We start from the raw sequence: 26,493 nt of genomic DNA on the forward strand, positions 1-26,493 counted from the left end.
GGTTTTATTCTCTCATTCCATGTTCTTCTCTACTGTATTCTGTTGTATTGTATTTTCTATTCATTTCATATTCTCTTATCTTTTATCTCTTATTCCATTCTATTGCACTGCTGAATCCTGTAGGAAATTCAGCAGCAGAGAGCAGCCCAAAAGCTCATGCAGGTCTTCAATCAAGTCAAGCCTAACTCTGTTCCTCAGTCCCTCAGGTTAGTCAGAAGTGTGTATGTCTGGATGCTTTCATTTAAATAATAAAGTGCTTTTTTTTAAGGGGCTTTATAATAGAAATACTGAAATAATGACAGTTTGTGGTATTTTGTGTCGGTGTATATGAATCTGTGTGTGTTTGTTACCTTCCTTAGATTTCTGGATTTGTCCCTGGTGTACTGGCAGGCTAAAGGCCAGTGGCTAACCATAGAGAGAAGCATGAACGGTGACTTCACAAAGTACAACAGTACCACAGGAGAAGAAATCACGCCCTCTTGTGGCCTCGAAGAGACAGTGCTGGCTTTCTCACACTGGACTTACGAGTATACAGACAGGGAGCTGCTGGTACTAGACTTGCAAGGTCAATATATTGTCCTATATTTATATATACATGTCTGTATGTACAGAATTATTGTCATATGAGGTTAAACATATGTTGTCGCTTTTCTTAGGTGTGGGGGTGGAGCTGACAGAACCATCTGTGATCAGAGCGGTTGTTAAAAGGTTCGTTTTCGAGTAGACTTACTGTGTAACTTAAGTAGAATAAGTTATACAGCTGTTCACTTTCTTTAACCGTCAGCTCACATTTTCTCAGCTGGAAAAATCTCATCAACTAAGCAGATTTTGCTCAACACATCCACATATTTGCTCAACACATTACTGTTAGTTCCTGACTTTTCAGGGAACTGTATTTCATCTTGTTAAAGATTCTACGGGGCAAAATGAGATTTTTGAACACCTATATATGTAGCCATGTAATTCTCCTTGAGCTTTTCAACTGGTTGAGTTTTGCTTGGGAAAGTTTATCATACGTCTTTAAATCGATCCGTTCTTCCAGAATCCAAGCCATTTTACTGACAGAACAATTAGTAAAAAAAAAACTATTAGGTTTGTACATGTGAAATGAACAAATATAAATGGTCACTTTTAATCCTGGTATTTGACACACCACTGCCCATGTGAAGTTACACTATATTGTTGTCAAGCTGTGGTATAGGACTGCTATCCAGCAAGGTTGTAGGGTTTGAATTGTTGATTGAAAGGTCAGGGTTCAAGCCTCAGCATTGCCATGCCGCCACTGTTGAGCAAGGTCCTTAACCTTCTCTGCTCGAGGGTATCATAGCTGCTCTGACCCTAAATTTAATTATAAACCCAATGTGGCTTGGTGGCACTTCTGCTCAGAATGTAATGAGCTCAAATCCTGGCACCACCACTGATGGACCATTGAGCAATGCCCTTAACTCTAGACTCTGTTATATAAATATAAATGGAAACATGAATGAAAGTCAGTCTGGATGATGGTGTCTATGAAATGCCATGAATGTAAATGAATAGAAAGAACACTGATCAACAGTCTAGGATGAAAAAAAGCAAGACAGGTAGAGAACTCAGAAATGAGAGCTCTAATCCATGTGTTTTTATATTGCGCAAACAGGAAATGTGTGAAGAAGAAATAACTAGATGTCCAGGATGCCCCCTGGTGGCTAGGAGGGGCAATGTCTGGCTTGGGTGCTGCATTTAATAAATAAATTGATTTAACTATAGCTTTCAGCTGAAACGTGCAAAAAGCAAAATATTTTCTCTTCTTATGTGTGTGTGTGTGTGTGTGTGTGTGTGTGGTATAATGGATGACTATAATCCTTGTCTTTGCAGCTCATCCAGAGATTTGGCGTTTGGCGCAACCAGTTTGTGTGACGATGCAGTCTGGAGTTTTGTCCTCAATCATACCTGCAACTCGTCCTGTAGGAAACTTGGCCTTACAGGTGACACATTCTCTCTCTCACTCTCTCTCTCTCGCTCTTATCAGAAAACTTAGTTTCAAACAAGTAAAAAAAAGTTCATTTTGTTACTCCAGAAGGTGAGAAAACAACAACAACAACAACAACATAAAAAAAAAAAAGTCCTAATGAGCTGGAAACCGTTGCATCAGCATGACTACAAAAGCACGCGATGTGGAGGCGGGGCTTCCTATGTTTGGCATGTGGAGAGCTGTCTTTGATTACATATTTAATAGCCCTTTGTGCGTTCACTTTGATTAGATATTAATCACTCTCTCAAAGATGAGACAAGTCGAGGAGTCTCGTATCGAGAGAGAGAGAGCGCTCTGTTCAGAAGTGCGGGGAAACAAATAAACACACACAAGAAGCTGAATCAAAACAAATTATTCATTAGGAATCTTCGTATTGGATCGTCATTCATTTATTCATGCCCATTATGTTTGTGTGTGTGTGTATCTCATCAGATTTGCAGAAAAGCAGCAATCTTCACAATCCAGCCCTCGAAGACTGCGTCAGCTCAGTTTGACCTTTACCCCAGAAGTGTCTATTTATTTTTATTATGTCTCATCTGGTGGGAATTTTTAATCAGAATACACAAAGCGATCCAATGGCTCTTTTACACAGCACACAAGACAAACTGTGACTTCTGCCACGACTTCATCACTCAGTGATGTTATTTATATCTACAGGAAGGATTTGTACAAACGTCTCTTAAACATCAGACTGAGCTAAGTCCCTCAGTCCCGCCAGAATTTCTACGTGATTCTCTGCAGCTTTGGACCAAGACGTAGTGTGTGACATCACAGCGCAGGTTTAGCCAAGGATTTATCTGATTTATGTGTGTATGGTTATTATAGACAGTTATGTTTCTTCATGTGTAGGAGTTTGTCCTGTGTTTGCAATTTCACTAAATCAAGTATACAAGAAAAACACATGCATTTTCGGCTTCATTAATCAAAAAAAAAAAAAAAAAAATCCTGTAATATTACATTTATATCACCAAACATAAGCTGATCTGATCTATCTGCATTTCTTACCATGAGTTTTATACGTCCTGCAAAACTGCCGCGTGATTGGCCGATTCGATAACTGCACACATAGAGGTAGAATACAAGTGCAGGTATTCCTATTAAAGTGGCCAGTAAGTGTGTAAGTACTGTCATATTGCATTTAGGTCAGCACTTACATCAGATATTAGTCACATGACAAATTCTGTGCCAGGTAGGACATTATTATATCACTCTTATTGTCACCTTTCAGAATTGTAGCTCACTTCGTAGAGACGGAGCACGGTGTGGAATAAAGAAAAAACCAGCCGCAGGTGATGTCCGTAAAATTGTCTTTAATTCTTTTTCCCCCACAAAGAAATGTCTACAAAAAGCGATAAAATATCCTTTAACAAAAGTCCTGTGCCTGCTATGTACAAGTCGGAGGAGGAGACGGTTTAAAGAGCTCGACTAACGCTTGCACACAAGCTGTGGATAAACCCCATAAAACACACACACACACACACACACTTACACAATCAGTCCTCCACACTTTTTAATTCATGCATACAACACACACACTTGGCAAGTTACCCTGTTCTTCCTGCCCTCACCCGCCCCTGCAGCATTGTGTCATCAAAGACGTGTCATTATACACAAAGACAAAAGTTTGTCTTTTTTTTTTTCCTCGAATTCCCAGTTGCTGATTGGTTCACAAGTAAACGATACGTTCGTTAGATTTACTCCTTAAAGCGCCGTTTAGCTTTACTGCACCCCAGCTATGGCACTTCAGAGAAAAAAAAACAAAAAACATCCACTTTCATCCAACTGATAAAAAAAAAAAAAAAATTTTTTTGCTGATGTTATGTATTTTTTCCCCTCATAGCTTCCAGAGGTATACAAACATAATCATATACAAGCGTGATAGATTACTTCCTGTTGGGTTTCTGAAATAAGGTTGGACTTCATCAAATAAATGTCTCATTAAAATATGATTGGAAAAAAAACCCAAAACAACCCAAAACTCCACTACAGTCGCTTTGATTTGTGCTGAAAACAGACCAAAAGTCACGTCCAAGATCTGTTTAGATTTCAAACACAGTATGTATTTACATCTGTAATTCAAACAAGGTGGTTTTCTGTCCCCCTGAATATCACCGGACAGTCACTGATCAAATCGAGGAAACATCCTCGAGCAGTTAAGATGATTTAAATCATTATTTAAGCAGTACTTGAGAAAGTACTAATGTCTGTCAGTATCAGTGAATTCAACTGTAATCTGATTCTGTGTGTAAGAAATAAAATACTGCAGCTTAGAGGAAAATAACCTCCGTGTTTTATTCCTGTTACACCACAGCTATCAGAACCAGTTAGATGGAATTATAGGGAGCTTTCCTGTTGTAGCTGTTACTGCTACACCCTATAGGAGTCTCTCTCTCTCTCTCTCTCTCTGTATCTCTCTCTCTCACTCTCTGTCCCTCTCTTTCTCTCTCTCTGTCCCTCTCTTTCTCACTCTATGTCCCTCTCTCTCTCTGTCCCTCTCTTTCTCACTCTATGTCTCTCTCTCTCTCTCTCTCTCTCTGTCCCTCTCTTTCTCACTCTATGTCTCTCTCTCTCTCTCTCTCTCACTGTCCCTCTCTTTCTCACTCTATGTCCCTCTCTCTCTCTCTCTCTCTCTCTCTCTCTCTCTCTGTCCCTCTCTTTCTCACTCTGTCCCTCTCTCTCTCTCTCTGTCCCTCTCTTTCTCACTCTATGTCCCTCTCTCTCTCTCTGTCCCTCTCTTTCTCACTCTATGTCTCTCTCTCTCTCTCTCTCTCTCTCTCTGTCCCTCTCTTTCTCACTCTATGTCCCTCTCTCTCTCTCTCTCTCTCTCTCTCTCTCTCTCTCTGTCCCTCTCTTTCTCACTCTATGTCCCTCTCTCTCTCTCTCTCTGTCCCTCTCTTTCTCACTCTATGTCCCTCTCTCTCTCTCTCTCTCTCTCTGTCCCTCTCTTTCTCACTCTATGTCCCTCTCTCTCTCTCTCTCTCTCTCTCTCACTCACTCTCTGTCCCTCTCTTTCTCTCTCTCTCTCTCTCTCTCTCTCTCCCTCCCTCTGTCTTTCAATAATCTTGAAATCGAAAGCACTAAAACTGGAGACTCCTTTCAGAAACCCTAAGCAGTCCTAGCAGGAAAGATTCTCACCCGTTTTGAACAGAAACTGGGACAAAAGTATTGGCGCCTTGTACAAAAACGAATATTAATAAGAAAATGATGCTATATGGATGTACTGAAACTAGTGCTTAGATATAATTATTCACACTGACTTTGCTTAAAATATCATGTGATAAAATAGAAACAGTTCTTAATGACTTTTGGTTCCTGTTGTACACTTTGTTTTAGTTGTTTAAAAAATCATTATTGATTTAAAAAAAAAAAAGAAAAAGTTTCTGCCTCGTTTGAGGCTTTCAAGTCCTTCATAAAACGAACTAAGTGCCTGTTATGTGTGTGACAGTAGACTGAGCAGGGTAACATGTATTCATTCTTACTATAGAACATTCACAACAAAACCCCGCCCCCCCTTGACCCCAACGTATCACGGAAACCAAACAACATTTTTTTTTCCTTCCGTTCCATCGTCATGAAACAGCATGCAAGGAAAACCGAACAACAGGCTAGGATTTAATAGAAATATCAAAATCAGGATAACAAAATAAAAAAAAAAAATCAAATAACAATGCCAGAAAGTCAGAGTCCAGTTATTGCTACAGTCCAGTTACCTAAAACAGTGTCCAAGCTGTTGGCTTACAGTGTGATCGCTTCTGACACGGTCCGAAACCATGAAGAAGAAATAAAAAAAACTTCGCTGCCACATTTACTGAGCGTTGAAATGGATCTGGAGCTTATTCAGCATAATTATACACTCTATAAATAAACTAACTTACATAGAGATCGTAGGAAAAGCATAATGATAATTAATAATAATTAATAATAATAATAATTACAGTGTTCTATTTTTTTTTCAACCTCTCTTTTTCTCTGTATCGAGTGCTTTCATCACTTTTATCAGTATTTACAGGTCTCTGGACCTTTCACGAGTAGGGCCTAATAATTTGAAGTATTTACCCTGTCAACATCACACACACACACACACACACACACACACACACGAGAAAGCCTTGTCTGGGTAGGTCAGGCATTATTTCAGAAATCTTAAAGATTATAGATCTTTTTTTTTCTCGAAAATGTCCATTTTCTTTTTAAAATAGGAGTCTATTTCTTTATCGAAAATAAGAAACGGTGAAGTCCCTGAGATGGATGCTTTCCAGGTGGCATCCAGAGATGATTGTCTTCAATAAGAAAGAAGTAGAGCGCTTACAGAAAAAACCCGCCGAAGTGAATGATCAGCTGTCGGCATGGAAAGTGTGTGTGGATCCTCAGCGCTTCCTGTTCTGCCTTCCACGCCTGATCCGTAAGTGCTTTCTTATTCGTTCATTCCTTCATTTTCGTCGGAGTTTACTGATTGCACGACGCACTAGGATCTGCTTACAGTGTGTGTGTGTGTGGGGGGGGGATGCCTACACCTGGAACCCGCTGCTATGGCTTCATGGCCATTGGAAAAATATCAGAAACCTAATATCAGTAATAAGGGAAATAATCAACTATGGGGTTAGATTCCAATTTCTGATTCATTAAAGGTGGTTCTTATTGCTAAAGGGGTCCAAGCACCAGTCAACTACAGAGCTTTTCACACTGTGCTTAATCCCGGGAACAGGAACATTTCACACTTGTAGTTTAGAACCAGTGTTAAAATGTTATGGCTAGTTGCTTAGCAACAGACACCCAAATAAAAAACTTCTTGACTGACTTCTTGCTACAGGAAGTAGCAACACAGAGTCAGGCAGCAAAAACACTATAGTGTGCAGTGTAGCAAGAGGGAAATACATGACACTGAAAAATTAGCGGAAATCGGATCTCAGCCAACAAACAGCCGGTCAACTAAACAACCAATTTAAAAAGACCAAAAATGATGAGAAAGCTGGGAAAGATAACAAACTGCTCAGGTAGAGAACGACAGACCTGACCTTTTTTTTTCCTCACTGATATGAAAGCGTGAGATGAGCCGTTATTTAAAGCAGCCACACGGTGGATTTATCCAATCATGGTTGTTGATGCGCAAATATGCAAATAAGAAGAAGGTTAGGAATGTAGAGCGTGAAACGTTAGATTGTGAAGAGCCAGGATTGACAGGTAAAGGTAGGAGCATTGTGAAACCTCTAAGAACAATAACCCAGAATAACGTTTACCTGGAGTTTACTAGGACCCAGGGGATTACACGTGTGAAAGCTCTTTGGCGGGAAATTCAATAGACTTCAAATTGTTGTGTTCGATTGCTTTTTACTTTGAGGTACTATAAGGGGATTGTTGTGAAACTGTTTTTGCCTGAGAGAATCGTGAACATTGTAAACTAAGCGAGAACAAATTTACTCTTAACACCCGGACCTGCTCAGGTTAGTAGTACTGGAACTGGTAAAAATATGAACAGTAGAATGCTACATGATTGTCAAAGCTACCATATTGCCACTGCAGAGCGTCTATTTGACAAAATCGTCTACACAAGAGTCGACGGGAATGGAGTTAGGATCCATCTGAAATGCCTGGAATGATGGCGGCATTTTAGTGGTAATGTTATCAGTCTGACCAAATTAACATGAGCATGGTTGAGCAGTATGATTGTGACGCAAATGAAATATTTATATATGTTTCATCATCATCATTTACTTAGCAACTATATACTTAGCAAGCTAGTTAAGTGAGTTAATCTGTGGAGCTTTTTAAAGGCGTCCATTATTTCCATTCAGCTTGCAAACATACCAGACTTAATTAAAATAAAATAAATAAAACAAAACCGCTTCTTCTCACTGCTGTGATTGCTTATGGGAATATTACGTGGGCAAATTATAATATAATTAAATAAATAATTGATCGGTCTGAGTCACTGCTAGTTTTATCTTTAGTGTAATCAGTCAGTGTTCTCAAGATTTGGTTAACCTGTGTATGTACACTATATTGCCAAAAGTTTTGGGACACCCAATTGAGTTCAGGTGTTGTTTTTCAGGGGTTGGGCTCGGCCCCTTAGTTCCAGTGAAAGGAACTCTTAATGCTTCAGCTTCATACCAAGACATTTTGGACAATTTTTTGCTCCCAACTTTGTGGGAACAGTTTGGGGATGACCCCTTCCTGTTCCTGTGGAGGAACTTGACAGAGTCCTGACCTCAACCTGATAGAACACCTTTGGGATGAATTAGAGTGGAGACTGCGAGCCAGACCTTCTCGTCCAACATCAGTGCCTGACCTCACAAATGTGCTTCTAGTGGAATGGTCAAAAATTCCCATAAACACACTCCTAAACCTTGTGGAAAGCCTTCCCAGAAGAGTTGAAGTTGCAAAGGGTGCATGTAAAGGCAGATGTCCCAAAACATTTGGCAATACAATGTATGTAATAGCATATCGACTTAGCTAGTTTAGCTACTTACGCACTATTCGCCACCATTTCTTTGAATTATTCATTACATGAATTATTCATACTTTGAATAATGTGAGCAGTGTGTTGACACTAACCTTTACAACATATGCACTTCAAAGAACCTCAATGATGCACTGATTCAACCCCAAAAAATTGAAGTGTGGATGTTTGATACTTCATGCAACGCTCAATGCTCACAGCTTTGCTGATGTAGCGGAAGAGGGGCGGGGCTGCCAGGTTACCAGACCAAGAGAAATAGACTTTTGTTTGAAACAGTTAATTGGTCATATTTAACGACCTATAATAATTTCCTCTAGCGTCAGATTTTGTTGCTTGCAAAACGACGTTAATGTCGAAGACTAGCATGAGATTTTCTAGTGTTCAAATGAAGAACTTTTTTAACTTCAAGTAGCGGGAAAGTGATTTGACGTTTTAAACAGCTCACAGGTCTCGAGTTTGGACATCCTTGCTGAGCAAATACTGCAGTGCATCTTTAAAGGGAACGATTAGAGCATTAAAAGTGTGACGTTGATGATTAGAACGTCTTCGTTCTGCTTTACTGTCTTTCTTGAATGACTAGGGCTTAGTGACATTATTGCAGAGGTGACTGATGACACGATCGATCGACCATAAGCATTTGCAAAATATATATATATCTCTCTATATATCTTCGTATGGAAAAAGATCAAGAATCAATTATTGTTCTTCTCTTAGAAAATCATTTACATTTCCGTAACATTTCTAAACAACGTTGTAGCGTCTATACATATCTACATGGCCCAGACAAGGCTTTTTTTTTTTTTAAACATACCCGAAATGAAATTGTCTCTAGTATAATTTTACAAGTTGTTCTCAAATTATATACACATAAAACTACAAAGAAGGAAAAAAGGGGAAAAAAAAGATTTACACAATGTACCGGCCTGTCGGGTTCTCGCTTATAAATTATGACTAGGATAAAAACAGAATGTGGTTTAATACTGGAATATATCAGAACTAGGGAATTACTATGTGATCGTCTTTGTTTGACCCTTGTCCCCCTTTTTCTTTTCACAATTCTGTATACAAAATAAAAAAAAAAGTCAAATAAACTTACCCAAATAAACGACAGCTTATTAAATGCTCTAAAGTCTGTACATTTCTGGTCAGATCCTCACTAACAGGCGTGTATATACATTCTTTTGACTGAATCGGTGAAACTGAAGTCGAATGTTTGAAGTGCTGGACATTCCTGAAGTTTTCTCATTGTGTCGTCGCCTCAGGTTGCTGTACGCCGTCGTCTGCAGTGTTGCCGCGGTGACCCATTTAGCTCCGCCTCTTCTGCCTCAGTGGCTCAGCCCCCTGGAAGTTCTGCCGTAGTGTCCTGCCATCGTGTCCCTTCATAGTTTTTTAAAAAAGCGTTTGTCACTTGGACATGACGCTGGCCGCATCAGGATTGAAAAGCTCCTTGTAGAGTGGAGGGAAGAGCATGTTGACTGTTTCGGGGTGTAGCTGCTGGAAGGCCTGAAGCTCCTCCGTGTGCAGGGTGCACAGTGCCGCTAGTGTGGGGATTCGACCAATCAGCTGTAAAGAAGGGACATCGTTATAATAAGCTGCTTCTAAAAGACAATGCTTGCATGTGTTAATGAACATGACAGCACCATGCTAACGACATCCGTGATAAACATGTTGTGGTCAGACTGTTAGCGAGGCTGTGGAATGCACGACAATGACAAATGTGTATGAAAACAACAACAGCTTGACAATAATCCATACAGAAACCAGGACTAGGGTATTTGATTAGTAGTTCAGAGATGACTCCCGCATAACCATGACAACTGGCGAAACAAAACTGATCCTGGGAACTATTCTTTCGTGTGATTCTATCATCTTTTGGCTCTTATCACGTGGGTAATTTTACCATACTTATAATTATTATAATTTAACTAATTACAATAATTACTTATGGACCTTCCATTCTTCCCTAGTCAAGCTGACAACATGGTGAAAGCCAGTTTAGTCCTGTTTTATTTATGAAAATGGCTGGGGTGCCAAAATATCTCTTGAGCGATTTCCCAACCTCAGTTTCGAAATGCTTTTATATACCGCAGATTTGTGTTTTGTTCGAACACCTGACACCTGATGTGATGCCACCTGATGCCAGGTACAGACTAGAACAAGTGTTGTATTAAATCCAAGCAAAAATGGAACAGAGCATAAATGTGGTGGTTTAAAAACCACTAGTTTAAAACCATCAGCAACGGTGAAAAGGTGAAAATTGAAATACCTTAGTCAATGCATCCTCGTCCATGTGGTTCTTCTGCATAATGTGCTGGAGGGCCAAGTAGATTTTCTCCTGAAGCTTCTGGACTTTCCTTGGTTCCATTAGCCAGGGCCGATCTGAAGAAATGCCCAGCTGTTATTTGTCAGTGTTCTCTTATAGGGTTTAAATATCCATCCATCCATCCATCCATCCATCCAACCATTCATTAAACCAACCAACCTTCGACCCATCCATCCATCTATCCATCCATCCATCCAGCCAACTATTCATCCATTCATCCAACCATCCATCCAACCATTGATCCATCCAGCCATGGTCCATTCACACTGGGCATGAGGCCACTGGACTGATAACACTTAATTCTAGCCAATCAGAGACATTTCCACATTCATCCATCCTGACTTATTAACGTCTCCAACACTTGAACAAACACTGACCTGTGGAGATGAGAACAGCTGCAGAGAACAGCGCAATCTCCTCCTCCGTCAGCTGCAGAGAGCACAGACTCTTGGCGAAGTCGAACATGGCGCTGACGAGATCGTCGCAGCCTGCGGAAGAGAGAAAAGCAAATGCTAAGGTGAGACTCATACAGACTGAAAGAGGAGAAAAAGAAGTTTGTATAAAGCATGAAAGGGAATGGACATACCGAGTGCTTTGAATATCTGAATGCCACCGTATTTGCCCTCGAACAGGACCGTGTTGTTGAGAGGGTTAAACGCTCTGCACATTCTTACCAACACCACCTCCAGACAACCTGAGAGACACAGATTATAGTTTATTACTCATTCATGTCACTTTGCACCCTTGTTAATACTGTTCATGTGTTACGTATCAATATTTATTTATATATCACAATGTTGGATTCTCAGTTCTGACTGGTCAGAATGTGTTACTTAATTTTCTGCCACAAGGCTTTTTACTATTTATATAATGCACTCCTTCTAATACGCCATCGTTTTCATAGTAACAATGCTCACACACTCACAGAACATAATTGTTGATAGGGAGATTTAAGCAATAACAGGAACTTGTTAGGTGGATGTATGATGGCTTATTTGAATGTATACCTACAGGATTAGCTGACGTAGCAAGCATGTTAATAATAAACTGAGGTTACTAGCCTTTCTAACTGTTTTTAACTGTTTTTTAATCTCCCAGGAGCCTTGTGCAGACCCAGACAAACATCCCACCTCTTCAGAAATACACTATATTGCCAAAAGGTTTTGGGACACCCCTCCAAATCATTGAATTCATGTGTTGTTTTTCAGGGGTTGGGCTTAGTTTCAGTGAACACCTTTGGATGAATTAGAGCGGAGACTGTGAGCCATTCCAAAACTAAGATCTTCACATGCACATGAATTTAATATAGAGTTGGCCTGCCCTTTGCAGCTATAACAGCTTCAACTCTTCTGGGAAGGCTTTCCACAAGGTTTAGGGAATTTCTGACCATTCCTCTAGAAGCACATTTGTGAGGTCAAGCATGATGTTGGATGAGAAGACCTGGCTCGCAGTCTCCGCTCTAATGCATCCCAAAGGTGTTCTATGGGGTTGAGGTCAGGTGAGGCCAGTCAAGTTCCTCCACACCAAACTCAATCATCCATGTCTTTATGGACCTTGCTTTGTGCGCTAGTGTGCAGTCATGTTGGAACAGGAAGCGGTCATCCCCAAACTGTTCCCACAAGGTGGGGAGCATGGAATTGTCCAAAATGTCTTGGTATGCTGAAGCATTAAGAGTTCCTTTTTCCTCAATGATTTGGAGGGGTGTCCCAAAACCTTTGGCAATGTAGTGTACATACCTTCTCTGTTAGTTTAGTGCAGTTACTGAGCAATTCGTATCTGTTACAGAATAATATGCTTTAAAACTAGGAGTAGATAAATTCAGTGTTTGGGTTTTGTATGATATTTATGACATATTGGCCAGATGTTACACTCAGGCAGCTGTATCAGTGTGGAAGTGGAATATAAAAAGCACCAATGTGTGTCATTTTATTTAGATGTATAGAGAAACTATAGCAAATTCAAACAACGTATAAATTTATTTTAATTAAAAATAAAAACTTGTGATATGAAAATGATAAGAGCAAAACTCCTCCCTCTTATTTAAATGTTCAATTCAATTCAATTTGAATTAATTTCACACATGTAATCTTTTCTGAGATCATCTGTCATTTAGGAACACGTCCTTTCAAAACACCTTACAGTGATAAAACTCCAAAAATTAAAATGCACATTCTTTGACTCATAGAACCGTTTTAATAGAAAAGGTTCATTAAGTTCCAAGAGTTTTCCTTTGAACCTTTTTTTTTTTTTTTAGAAACAGGTTATGTTAAGTACAGGACCCCAAGGAACCTTCCCTGATTTGAGAGTGTGAAGGTTCAGACCTGATTTGAGCAGCAGTATCTGGTCGTTCTGACACAGTTCCATGAAGCCGGTGATGCGCTTGGCGAACTCCACCACATACTGAATGGCGTGAGTGATCTGAATTGCACACTGTTGCCATAGCGCCTCCCGTGACTGCACACACACACACAAATATAGACACAGCATTGGTCATTATATCTTGTCTACTATCAAGTTCTATAATAAAGATTTGACATTAAAAACAAAATAAGCAAATATGTAAAAGTGTTAAAGCATCACTCATCATATCACATATTTCTGTATAATTAACTTATAATACACAGAGACTGATTTCATTCCCGCTCCATAATATTAAAGGTACCAATAAACGCACAAAATTACATGTCATTCTTTTATAAATAAAACCATTGCTGAAAGAGGAAAAAACACATAAACAGGAAAATAATAAAGTTTAAGGTTCTAACAGTGACAGCTCCACATCACACCACCCTCATGATGCAAAGGTCTGAGTACTGAGATCTGAGTACTGAGATCAGACTCTGTCCTGGTTACTGTATGCGCAATATCTCCCACATTGTTGCATAGATTAAAGGAATATTTTTTAACTTGCTAGAGTTATTAATAACATAGAACACTGTTTGTTTCCAAATGTGTCACTTTATGTCTGCACACATTGTTTAAAGCACTCTTCATGCACATGAGAATAAACCTTGAAACTTATCCCTATGCAAAAATACATCGAAAATTCACCAACCAGGCATAACATTATGACCACCTGCCTAATATTGTGTTGGTCCTCCTTTTGCTGCCAAAACAGCCCTGACCCATCATGCACTGTGTATTCTGACACCTTTCTATCAGAACCAGCATTAACTTCTTCAGCAGTCTGAGCAGCAGTAGCTCGTCTGTTGGCTCGGATCACACGTGCACCACCTTGGCCGGCCATGACCCTGTTGCCGGTTCACCACTGTTCCTTCCTTGGACCACTTTTGATAGATACTGACCACTGCAGATCGGGAACACCCCACAAGAGCTGCAGTTTTGGAGATGCAGTTTTAGATCCAGTGGTCTAGCCATCACAATTTGCCCCTTGTCAAACTTTGAGGACAAAATGTTCACTTGCTGCCTAATATATCCCACCCACTAACAGGTGCCATGATGAGGAGATAATCAGCGTTATTCACTTCACCTCATAATGTTATGCCTGATCGGTGTATACCTCTATAAAAAAACAGTATTTCAAAATGTTAAAAGAAGAATTTTCAGGAGTATCATGTGTAGCAACGAGACAAATCTAAAGGCAGAATTATCAGCTAGTTATTAGTGTAAAACGATGTTTTGCACTGTATATAAGATGGCAAGAGGCACTAATAACTAGTATTTTTGTTGAACTAAATGACACGTCTTTGTCCTAAGGGTGCACAATTTGTTTTGTACATAGCAGACTGGCATACAGATAATTAAAGCTGAAACTGCAAAGTTCATCACAAATCACTTCCGGTGTGCTGGAGCGTTGACTGTCTGAATAATTTCAGGTTGCACTATAGCTTCATTTCATGAGGTTGCTTTATAAACAAATAAAAATCCCCGATTCCTTTACGCTGTATAACTCTTTAATTGAACGTAGGATGCTAAATTGTCCCTTCATGCACCAGAGCAAACTGTAACAAAAGGAAAAGTTTGTGAAGTTTGCCGTTTATCACATGTCCAGAAGACAAAACCAAAAACGCTCGTGTCAGCAAATTGCTTTTGTGTGCTCTGCTGCTCTCTCCCTGTGCACTGAATTTTCATACACGCCGTTTCAAAGGGCTGCTTGATAATTACCCATAATCCATTTGATACAGGGCAAATGAGAGGAGTTTGCGATATGTCTCCTGCCTTTGGCTTCTTCTTCTTCTTCTCTTTCTCTCTCTTTCAGCAACAGAGAAGAAACTGGTTATTGTATAGGATGAGTTTTGTAAACTCTGTCTCATTTCAGACAGGAGGTTATGTTCTAACGTCAACATAAAAAGATTTCAACCAATTTCTATTAATCTATTAGCAGACTATTACTCTTAAATTATGTGCTACAGTCCTCCATTGAGCCTATCAGAGCTGCTGTTATAGAAGATGAATCAACACTTTCTGACCAATCAGAATTCAGCTGGCATCTCTGCTTTGTAATTCTGTGCAGCGCCCTCTGGTGGCTCCATCCCTTGCACTACCAAAAAAGTGTTGCTACAGTGGTTTCTGTATATCATTACAGCTAATAAGGTTACAAATATATATATATATATATATATATATTACCGTAATCAGGTATTGATTAACTTGAAACTGTGTCTGTGTTGTAGGAATCAAAGGGATGGTACAAACATGTAAGATAAGCAAGAAAATAAAAGTAAGACAAGTATCCTCACCTTGCTTTGGTACATCTTGACCTCTTCGTACGAGTGTGTCTGCCAGGACAGCTGTTGCAGCTCCTCGCCCGTGTACTGGCATGTCTCCAGATGAGACTTTATGATGTTCTGTGCAATTCGGTCTGGGGAAAAGAGAGACAGATCTCAACTTGTTTATTTACGACTCTTCAGTCATACAGGTGAAGATTATTCACCCAGGCATTTACGGTGCATTCAAGCCAAGATCGTATGTACGAGTTGAATGCACCTAGACATCGCCACAAAGTCGTAATTACGAGTGGGAAAGATTGTGCTCTGCGTTTCTAAATTGGTGGTGTGGCAGTAAGAAAACATGGTGGAATCAGTGAATGCAACTTCTGTAGTTCATGATAAATTTGTCAGAAGTTGATTTGTCATGTGTTTGGTATACAGCAAATTATTAAAATACAAACAAACTGGTGAATGTTTATAGAAGAGAAATGGTTTAATTCTGATATAATATGTAACGATAAAGCAGCTTCGTGGCAGCTAAGATTTAGCAGCTTCATAAATTATGTGTAATTTTATTCATTAGATTGGGTAGATACAAGTAGCAACTGATTCATTCTGATCTTGGCTGAAACTATTAATAAAACATGTCCGACCTGTACAGCAAAAGGCAGTTTGGCTCTATCATACCGAGTTCCCCCATGGACACTCCAGGTGCTAGCTGGCTGTCCTGGTATGAGTTGTAGGTGAAGAGGTCGGGCACGGGCGTCAGGTCGTAGACAGGCTCCTGTTTGATGGGCTTCATGCCCGCCATGTCCAGTCCGGACTGGTCTGGGCTCGGCTGGGTTGAGTCCATGCTGTAGTAGGCAGCGGGTGCGCCGTTGGCATGCGTCTTGGCCATATCAATGACATGTCCGTTGGTGTAGGCGCCAGCCAGGTCGTGTCCGAGAGTGCTCAGACTGGACGAATAAACGTCTCCTGCCTGCTGCTGCCGCTGTTCCTGTAGCCGCTGCTGGTGTTTCTGTACCTCGGCATATAGCGAGTCGCGCTGCTTCTTCGACATGCGGCCGAATTTTACAGCTGAAGAGAAAGAAATAGAGGATACAGAACGTAAGTGACAATGTGTGTGAGAGAAAAACAAAAGCTGATGACTGATCAGCTGTTTCTGCTAGACATGATTAAAAAGGTTAATGCCATGAAAATTGCCATTTAAAGGATTGTGAACTAAAAGCAAGGCTTTTCCAATAAATCCAGAGCAAAGCTTTCCACTTGTCTAATCTATCGATTTTGGCCTTCAGACAGATGTGTCTCTTTGTTTCCTGCAGCCACATCAGTCTTTTGCTGATGAATCTGAAGACCTGTTTTTTACTTCCGATTCAGCTTGTACTGCAAAAATTTGTTAGAACCACTAAAAGAGCAATGTTTTGTCTGTTCAGTGGAACCCTGGTGCATTCTTCTCTTTAGTTTTTAAGGCAGGTGAGATGGACACAGCAGTCATACTCTGGAAACAACAGGCCCAAGAACAAGGTCTGCTTCTGAGCAAACCAAATTGCAGACTTGCAAACTGACCTGACTGCAAGAAGTGAATTAAACATAATGTGTACCTGGGAGCATTTAACTTGTTGGCCATCTGTATGATGTGTAGGGCCAAATTAACAACTGTAGGGTGCACACGGCCAAATGATCAACTTTATGGTTCATGAGATCTGATCGACAATTGAAGAGTGCATGTGGCCAAATCAATAACTTTAGGGTCCATAGGGCCAAATCAACAGCTGTATCATAGGTCCAAATCAACAAGTGTAGTGTCTATAAGGCCAAATCAACAACTGCAAAGTGTATATGGCCAAATCAACAAATGAGGGTTCATAGGTCCAAATCAACAACTGTATGGAGTGTAGGACCAAATCAACAGCTGTAGGGTCCATAGGGCCAGATCAACAACTGTAGGGTCTATATGGCAAAATCAACTACTGCAAGGTGCATGTGGCCAAATCAACAGCTGAAGGGTCCATAGGTCCAAATCAACAACTGGAAGGTGCATATGGCCAAATCAATAATTACAGGGTTCAAAAGGCCCACTCAACAACTAGAGGGTCCATAGGGCCTGCTCAACAACTGTAGGGTCAATAGGTCCAAATCAACAATTGCAGGGTCCATAGGGCTAAATAAACAAAGCAGTGGCCATAGGGCTAAATCAACAACCCTGTGTCCATAGGGCCAAATCAACAGCTGTAGGGTCTATAAGACCATCTATAAGTCATCCAACCAAATGTAACCAAAATATATGGAAAGAAATGATGCGTGCCTAATTATTGTCCAATATCGTTTTAATTCTATGATTATAAATAATGTATAATTTCATGGCACATTTTCATTAGTGTTAGTTGCAATAGTGATAGAAGTGGCTGCCTCACCGTCACGTGACATGCCCAGAGCGAGACACTTTTGAAGGCGGCAGTGCTGGCAGCGGTTACGGTTGGTTCTGTCGATCAAGCAGTTGCGCTGCCGAGGGCACGAGTAAGAGGCGTTATTCTGTTGACTTCTCCTGAAAAACCCCTGCGGTGCAACACAAAATGATAAAAGATGTGTCTTCAAAACATTATCACTACCTCTTTCACAGAGTAAAGAACACCGTTAAGCTGTATTTAAGAGCACTGAGATAAATCATGTCTTTTCAGTCTGAATTTGAAGGCAAAACTCGGATAATAGAGCACTTTTAAATGATAAATAAAGACAATATTAATTAAATCCTCATACATTGTAACAGCATATGTTCAGGAATCTAAAATTTATTCATGATTATTTACTTATATACCGCCTACTAAAGAGTTACACTCAATGGCCACTTTATTAGGAATGCCCATGCTGCTCATTTGTGCAATATAACAATAAGCCAGTTCATAAATATCATGCAAAGCTTCCAGTTTATCTTCAAATCAAATCATTCTTGGCTGCCTGGAGAGGAACCTGATGTGTTTTTCTGTTGTTGTAGCTCATCCACCTCAGTGTTTGATGTGTTGTCTGTTCAGAGACGCTTTTCTTCTTTTTCTAATTGTGGCAAAAACTCTCTCATCAACCTCCATAGAAGTGCATTCTGATGTTTCATGAACATTAACCGAAACTCTGCTTTGTGCTGCTGCTACATGATTGGCTGACTGCGTGACTGGATAGTGGAGCAGGTGTAAAGCTATTCCTAATCAAATGGACATAGAGGGTACATGTACAGAACGATCATGTCATATAGAGTCTAGCACAAGTCTGCATATAAGCTCATGTCTAAACTAATTAAAGATTTTCGAGCCGTGATTATCAGAAAACGATGTTTTCTCACCTTACACCCTTCGCACGTGATGACCCCATAATGGATCCCTGAGGACTTGTCTCCACAGATTTTGCATGGTATAACTTCAATTTGGGCTGAGAGAAAGAGAGGGAATGGAGAAGGTGAGAGAGAGAGAGAGAGAGTGTTACGCAATCGCTCGTGGTTAGATAAAGGCTGACATAATGAAGGGCCACTTCACACCGAGACACTGCTTCTCTAATAATTTTGACACGGGTGGCCCTTTTCACAAAAGCTGTCGACACCGAAGCCCGCTGAGAGGAGTGCTAAGAGTGAAAAGGTGCCTTGCATTCGCTACACATGTGTACACCGACCTCTCCAGCATGTGGCTGGAACAGACTGTTCCAGGAAAAAAATAAAACACAGAAGGAAATACAAAGATCACCTCTTTGTTTGGGGCCGCGGTTGGCTGTCTTTGTTGAAAGAAATTGAACAGAGAGAAACCTCTTCACTTGTTATGTAATGGAGTACAGTGGCTGATGAAAGACGGAAATAATTTAAAAAATAAATAAATAAAAAGCAGGGAAAAACACTAATATTTATTTATTTATTTATACATTTATAACACTCATCAGATATTCAAATAATATTATAGATAAAGCTAATTTATATATAAATAATATTATTATTAATATATGAATATTAGCTCAATATTGATAACCAAACCCTCACACTACCACCACCATGTTTCACAGTTGGTGTGAATGTGGAATTTTCTGATGCTTTTATAGCAGTATCCATGTCATCGATCATCAAGCTGTTTTATTAATATTATTACTATTATTATTATTATTAGTAGTAGTAGTAGTGGTAGTAGTAGTATTGCAGCTCTCTCATGCACACATGTGGATTTTTTTTCTCAGCCTCTTCCTGATCGTGGAAGTGAAGCTTGCAGCTCCTTAGATGCTTTGTGACGTCCTGGATTGAGACAACGGCTCTCGCTGTGGTTCGTTGACATTCCAGAAAATAGTTTGCTTAACCCTTTGCTGACTGACGTATTTAAGTAACGGTCTTTCTCGTGCTTTCTAATAGAACTGAATCGAAATTAGTTAAATATGACCGGATGAGTTACTCAGGGCGAAAAGTGTTAAAATGAGGTTTTTGATAACTTTTTCTCCCTGCAAAACAAGATCTGAAACCATCAAGTGCAAACAATGAAGAAATCATCAGGGGGCAAACACTTTTTCAGAGCACTGTAACTTTCAAGTAGGAACCAATTTAGAGTCAGTCAGAAGGTTATTAATATGAAATGGTGGTAAGGGGGCAGTTGCTGTGGAAGAGTGTGTGCAGCTGTCAATCATTTCATATTCACATGCTGATTGGCTCGTGTGGTTTTTTCATGTGGCTAAAATATGTTTCAAATACAGAGCTTCATGCTTAAATGTTCACGGGGCTGCCGAAATGAATATTCAGTCGCAATTATGAAGACAAATGTTTAATAGTAAAATTTTGATTGGTATCAGACAGAGAAAGATTGAAGACTACAGTTCCAATTAAGGTTACAGGACTCGCAATGACAAAGAGATACACAATCCAGAAATGTCTTCCTTATCTGCGAGAGAAAAATGGGAATTAAAATGAGGAATGAAAGACGACCGAAGACGAGAGAGAGACAGAGAGAGAGACAGAGAGAGAGAGAGAGAGAGATGCATGCTGAGGCTGCACGCTCACTATAAAGAGATTAGCAACCCGTTCTAATCCTAAATCATTTCTACACACGTTCTTCTACACAGGCTTATCTGATGCAACGACTCTCAATTAATTTCTCTGCACATTCCACCACACCACAGAGGCTGCATCACACGTCTAAAACAAAAAAAACCCCAAAAACTTTCCACATACTGAATAAGTTTCTGCTGCACTGTGAGTAAGCCTCCCGTTCATTTAAAAGGGAAGGAGCAACAGAAGAAGAAGTTTGCTGTGGTGTAGAAATGTTAAAACTTCCAAAGTAGAAAGATAGAAGAGCAGATTTTCAAAAAAAAAAAATTCCCTGCACGCAAATAGGAGAAAAGTCACTTCACTTACCGACGACATCCGATTTCATTTTCTCCCTAAAGCACGGCAGACACATGCGCACATATGTGTATGTGTGTGTGTGCGTGCATGTGAGTGTGTGTCAGGACATGGATGTGTCTGATAATCTGCGTCTGTGAATACATGCTCAGAGTGGCCGGCGTATGTGTGTGTGTGTGTGTGTGTGTGTACATCTTTACGCACATCTCTTGCAATGTACACAACCTGTGTGTATTTGTATTACCTACAGGGTTGTATAAATATGTGTGTATTAAATATGCATCTAATGAGATTAACACACACACACACACACACACACGAGTTTGGGAGCTGCAAGTATATGTGTGGCAACCCTGGGAAAACCCTTCACTTGTGTGTCAGGTTCATTAACTGTACCATAATAAATTATTGTTTCTATAGTAACAGCAGAGGCTGGAATCTGACTACTAACTGATTCAATTAAAGAAAGCAGCTTTTCAGAAACGTGTAAAAACCAGATATTCGCAGATCAGTTAACTCAACCGTGTCCCGCTGATCACTTCACCCCTTAGGGCACCCCTTGTTTTTTCCCCCGAAACTCGAGTTCAGTCAGCGCTGTAGTCAAACCGAAAGAACAGCAATTAAATCAATTACAACTAATACAACACTCCTGAGTGTTGCCACGGTGACAGGGGTGCTGTGAAACCACTTAAGTTACCCAATAACAACTAGGTTTTGGTGTAATCACTGAACTCTACAATTCAGGCAATCGACACACACACATGCAGCTAAACGCACAGCTACAGCAGAATGAGGAATATCTCAGAGACCCCAGTCTAGCTGTCGGAGGTGCTGTGAGTTCAGCTGCACTGAAACTGGGAGTAAAGTATCCTGCGTGTGTGTTTTAACCGATGACGACATCATTCGTTTCCACAACACGTGTGTATCATGAGTGGCAGGGGAAGGTGAAGGGCCTTACTGTGCATAATAGCACCAAAATAATATGGTATGGTTGTGTTCTCTATCTGATTTAAGAAGGTTCGATTGAATCAACTGAGTCTGAAACTGAACCAGTGCTGTGGGGACATCGGTTATCATCATGCTCGGATTCACAATCTGACGCTGCGCCATTGGCTGGAAGGCCAAGATCAAGACTAGCCAAGAACAAGACTTAAAGGTGTCAAGGCCAAGTCTAGATCAAGCCTGCAAGAACTTCCACTAGACTACTAGAAGAAGGAATTTTTTTTTGACAAATTCTCAGCCAGGAGCAAGACAATATTAAGAGCACTGCACAAGTGAATACAGGAAACATCTAGAAACTAGACCCAAGTCCTACAGGCCTACTGACAGTAGATGCTAGGAACAGGCCATTTTTGACTGAACTCTTCATTGAGAGTCAATTTAGAAGAATTTTTCTTTTAACTTGATTCACAGTCTAGAAGATTGTTGTCTTAACACAGGATGAAGAATCATAAAATGAAGATGTTGAGTGATGTATATTTGTGTAAAATGTGTGTAAATGTAGACTAGACTGTTTAGTCAGTTTTGTGACCGTGGCTTGGATGATGAAACTAACCAAAAGGAACATTACAGGACTTGCAGTGGCAGCAAATGATTCAGATTCGACTCAATGAATCAGATTTGATTCACTGAATCAGTGAATCATTTTCACAGATCAATAATTCACACACACACATCAGTTACGTTCAGCTGTCTGTCATAAGGGAGCACAGTTTGTCTAGCACCAGAGCAAAACAGAGTCAAACAATGCAACTGAGCAGGGAAGACACACACACACACACACACACACACACACAAACTCTAGCCCAAACTGTCCATACGCAGTCCTATTTTTATCCTCCTAAAAGCAGGAAGTGTGTGTCAGCACTCAGTGATGATGTAATCTTTCAACTTGTAAGCAAAATGTTTAAATATACAGACAAATCGTTTCAGAAAACCGCCATTTTGTTTAACCCTTTGGCGTATCATTTGGTTGGTTTGCTTTTTGATATCTCTGAATTGAGTTTGTAGGATGAGTGTGGTGGCGGGGTGCTGAAGAGCGTGAAGACGCTGTGTAAGGGTGTGTGTGTGTGTGTTAGAATGGCCAGAGGCTCTACATGCGTAGGCCTGTCATAAAAAATAAGGAGATGTCCGTGTCTGTGCCTCGGTTGCCAGGACGACCAGCGCCTCCCTGGGGTTTGTGGGTAGGAGGCGCGTTTAGTCGACCTGTCACTGCGATCATCCATGCCACCGTCACGTTTGGGCAGGATGTGATGTCAGCACGGCCCCCCAAACCCCTCAAAATGTTTCATCAGTAATGTTTAATCCCTGCTTTCACTCACACACACACACACATGCAGGAAAAATTAAAATCATACATTAAGTACATTTTCTGTGTGATAACATTTAGGGTAAAAGGTCGTATTGTGTTTCTAATCTGATAAACAGGTATTAATTCAACAGAAATAACACACCACTGCTACTTTTCCATTTCTCTCTCTCTCAGAACGGAAAATGAACAAAAAATATGAAGCGACTCTGCTGTGTGTCGGTGCGAATAAAGGCGACGGCTGCGTGCGTTAAGGCCTATTAGCCACGAGGGCTTCTTTATCTCTAGATTATGTAAGACAGGGAATGCAGCGCTGGCGATTCCATGCTTAATTCAGCTTAGCTGAGGACAGACGACTCTGTAATACCGGCACGCCAGCTAGCCTAGCAGTGTGATAGCATTGCAGTTTAATGTGGATGTGATTTCAGGGGGTTACTAGATAAAAAGGGGTGGTTTGTTTCGTGTGTGTGTGTGTGTGTAAACTATACTGACAAGAAAGCATTTATGTCTCCGGAGAAAGCTTTCCTCTCTATAGATTTATTAAATTAGAGTCATTAAAGTGGCTAGGAGTACCACAACTTAAGCAAACACACTGTAATGCTAACCTGAATGTTTAGCATGCTAATAATAATCGTTACTGTTAGCTTTTATTTATTATTGGAGAAATCCACGCGAACAAGAATAAGCTTTTTAGTATGTGAGTCCACAGATTTGAGAATGGGAAAAAAAACCATTAAAGAAAAAAAACAACAACGAATGCTTTGAACTTGAGCTGGCTTTCTCAGGAATCTTTTCCTGGCTTAATTCCGGTGTTGTGTTATTTGGCTGTTTGCCTGCTGACATGCTAAAGCTGTGTATGAATATTCTAATCAGAGGCTCAGATTTGCGCTGTGTAGGCGAGGGATTATTTCCGCACACACACACACACACACACACACACACACACACACACACACATGATTTCAGTGTTGTGAAATCATGTATTCTGGTTGACGGGTGCTTCATCACTGATAAAAAAAAAAACAATCGATAAAAGATCCTTAGATGGATATGCAAATTACATTGATAAGCCACACCCCTCACAGCCTTCCATGTGTAAACAGGGGCTTAATTATTTATAAGTGAAATGCACTTATTAATTCAAAATTGCTTATCGTAATTTCGTTTGTAATCAATGTCACATTTAGAACAGAATTAATTATGCACATTTAGTGTCCCACTGTAGGGAGGATGCCCTGTTTAGAACGCTTTTGGACATTGTATTGTTAGTGCTCTTTATGTCGCATATTCATGTAAATTCACTTTTTTTTCACTCAGGGTCATTTCAGCTATTTTTCAAATTTTTTCAAAGTTCCTCGTATTCAGAATCGGGTAATGCGGCTGCTTTAGAAAGACTTAAGAAAGATTACAAGTCGTTCAAATGCTAAAAATGGTTTCTATTCCCTTTGCTCCAGGTCAGTGTTGTGGAGATTGACAGTATCAAACCATATATAGTGTATAAAGTAGTTCACACTGACTGGTTGGTTGTACAAACATGTCCGAAAGGCCCCAGATTGGACGGGCATGTGGTGCTCATCCATGTTTCAGATCTTTTGCCTTGGGGTAGGATTCAAAGACACGCTTGAGGGAAGTCAGATTTGGACGATGGATCCTCGGGCAATTACCAGTACCGGTAATTAGATTAGGAGTGTGGTGAAATCTGTGAGGCATCGTTACTGTTCAGATAACTCTAATTCAGATCACATGAAAGACTATAAAATGAGTAGATGTTATGAGATTCAGCACAGTTTCATCTTTTGTGCTCCAAGCTGCAGGAACGAGGACCAGTATTCGATTTCCACAGATCTCTTGGTGAGTCCTGATGCTATTGTATTGGTTCAAATGATTAAGGCTCTGAGTAACTGATCAGATAGTCAGATAAGTCAGAAGGTGCTGGTTCATGCCAGAATTGCTGGTTCAAGCCAGAAGGTGCTGGTTCAGTTCAAGCCAGAAGTGCTGGTTCAGTTCAAGCCAGAAGGTGCTGGTTCAGTTCAAGCCAGAAGGTGCTGGTTCAGTTCAAGCCAGAAGTGCTGGTTCAGTTCAAGCCAGAAGGTGCTGGTTCAGTTCAAGCCAGAAGTGCTGGTTCAGTTCAAGCCAGAAGGTGCTGGTTCAGTTCAAGCCAGAAGTGCTGGTTCAGTTCAAGCCAGAAGGTGCTGGTTCAGTTCAAGCCAGAAGTGCTGGTTCAGTTCAAGCCAGAAGGTGCTGGTTCAGTTCAAGCCAGAAGTGCTGGTTCAGTTCAAGCCAGAAGGTGCTGGTTCAGTTCAAGCCAGAAGTGCTGGTTCAGTTCAAGCCAGAAGGTGCTGGTTCAGTTCAAGCCAGAAGTGCTGGTTCAGTTCAAGCCAGAAGGTGCTGGTTCAGTTCAAGCCAGAAGTGCTGGTTCAGTTCAAGCCAGAAGGTGCTGGTTCAGTTCAAGCCAGAAGTGCTGGTTCAGTTCAAGCCAGAAGGTGCTGGTTCAAGCCAGAAGGTGCTGGTTCAGTTCAAGCCAGAAGGTGCTGGTTCAGTTCAAGCCAGAAGGTGCTGGTTCAGTTCAAGCCAGAAGGTGCTGGTTCAAGCCAGAAGGTGCTGGTTCAGTTCAAGCCAGAAGGTGCTGGTTCAAGCCAGAAGGTGCTGGTTCAGTTCAAGCCAGAAGGTGCTGGTTTAGTTCAAGCCAGAAGGTGCTGGTTCAAGCCAGAAGGTGCTGGTTCAGTTCAAGCCAGAAGGTGCTGGTTCAAGCCAGAAGGTGCTGGTTCAAGCCAGAAGGTGCTGGTTCAGTTCAAGCCAGAAGGTACTGGTTCAGTTCAAGCCAGAAGGTGCTTGTTCAGTTCAAGCCAGAAGTTGCTTGTTCAGTTCAAGCCAGAAGGTACTGGTTCAGTTCAAGCCAGAAAGTGCTGGTTCAAGCCAGAAATGCTGGTTCAATTTAAGACAGAATGCTGGTTCAAGTCAGAATGCTGGTTCAATTCAAGCCAGAATGTGCTGGTTCAAGCCCCAGGACTGCCAAGCTGCACCTTGACCAAGGGAAAGACCCTTGAGCAAGGCCTTTAATTGTGTTCCAGGGGTACAGCATCTATGTACAACCCTTGGAAAAGGTTGGCTAACACCTGTGTACAGAGACCGCTCAGCATTGTGGGTAATCGTCGATGAGGCCGGGGGCATTCCCCTGCTGGCCCTGGCATCATCTGTGCCCGACTGCAGCACTGAGCCGTGATTGGCTACCTCACTAATCTAGCAGAAGTGTGTCTATGGCTGGAGTCCAGGATAGGAGACGCATATGCAAATGTTTGGGCTCATTACACTGTTCAGATGCTGATATACAGAGCGGAGATTAGACAGGAAAATAAACCAGTTTCTTT

At 40.8% G+C, this 26,493-nt stretch overlaps 2 protein-coding genes across 6 annotated transcripts in view; one reads left to right on the forward strand and one right to left on the reverse strand.

The window, feature by feature from the left end:
* Positions 1 to 3,582, forward strand: part of trpm6 (transient receptor potential cation channel, subfamily M, member 6) — a 36,311-nt gene extending 32,729 nt beyond the window's left edge. For all 5 annotated transcript variants that reach the window (XM_058375183.1, XM_058375184.1, XM_058375186.1 and 2 more), the window contains 5 exons: positions 124 to 206; positions 360 to 565; positions 657 to 708; positions 1,858 to 1,967; positions 2,447 to 3,582. In XM_058375183.1, the coding sequence (XP_058231166.1) occupies positions 124 to 206; positions 360 to 565; positions 657 to 708; positions 1,858 to 1,967; positions 2,447 to 2,508 (513 nt within the window). In that variant the 3' untranslated portion in view covers positions 2,509 to 3,582. The remainder of the gene's footprint in view (positions 1 to 123; positions 207 to 359; positions 566 to 656; positions 709 to 1,857; positions 1,968 to 2,446) is intronic.
* Positions 3,583 to 6,439: 2,857 nt separating this feature from the next.
* rorb (RAR-related orphan receptor B) overlaps positions 6,440 to 26,493 on the reverse strand; it is a 27,932-nt gene continuing 7,878 nt past the window's right edge. The window contains exons 2-10 of the mRNA XM_058375189.1: positions 18,796 to 18,881; positions 17,879 to 18,020; positions 16,152 to 16,541; positions 15,495 to 15,616; positions 13,116 to 13,248; positions 11,381 to 11,488; positions 11,172 to 11,282; positions 10,738 to 10,850; positions 6,440 to 10,034 (exon numbers count right to left, since the gene is read on the reverse strand). Of these exons, the coding sequence (XP_058231172.1) occupies positions 9,876 to 10,034; positions 10,738 to 10,850; positions 11,172 to 11,282; positions 11,381 to 11,488; positions 13,116 to 13,248; positions 15,495 to 15,616; positions 16,152 to 16,541; positions 17,879 to 18,020; positions 18,796 to 18,881 (1,364 nt within the window). The 3' untranslated portion in view covers positions 6,440 to 9,875. The remainder of the gene's footprint in view (positions 10,035 to 10,737; positions 10,851 to 11,171; positions 11,283 to 11,380; positions 11,489 to 13,115; positions 13,249 to 15,494; positions 15,617 to 16,151; positions 16,542 to 17,878; positions 18,021 to 18,795; positions 18,882 to 26,493) is intronic.

The sequence above is a fragment of the Hemibagrus wyckioides genome, linkage group LG22 (assembly GCF_019097595.1).
Source record: "Hemibagrus wyckioides isolate EC202008001 linkage group LG22, SWU_Hwy_1.0, whole genome shotgun sequence".
NCBI classification, from domain to species: Eukaryota; Metazoa; Chordata; class Actinopteri; order Siluriformes; family Bagridae; genus Hemibagrus; species Hemibagrus wyckioides.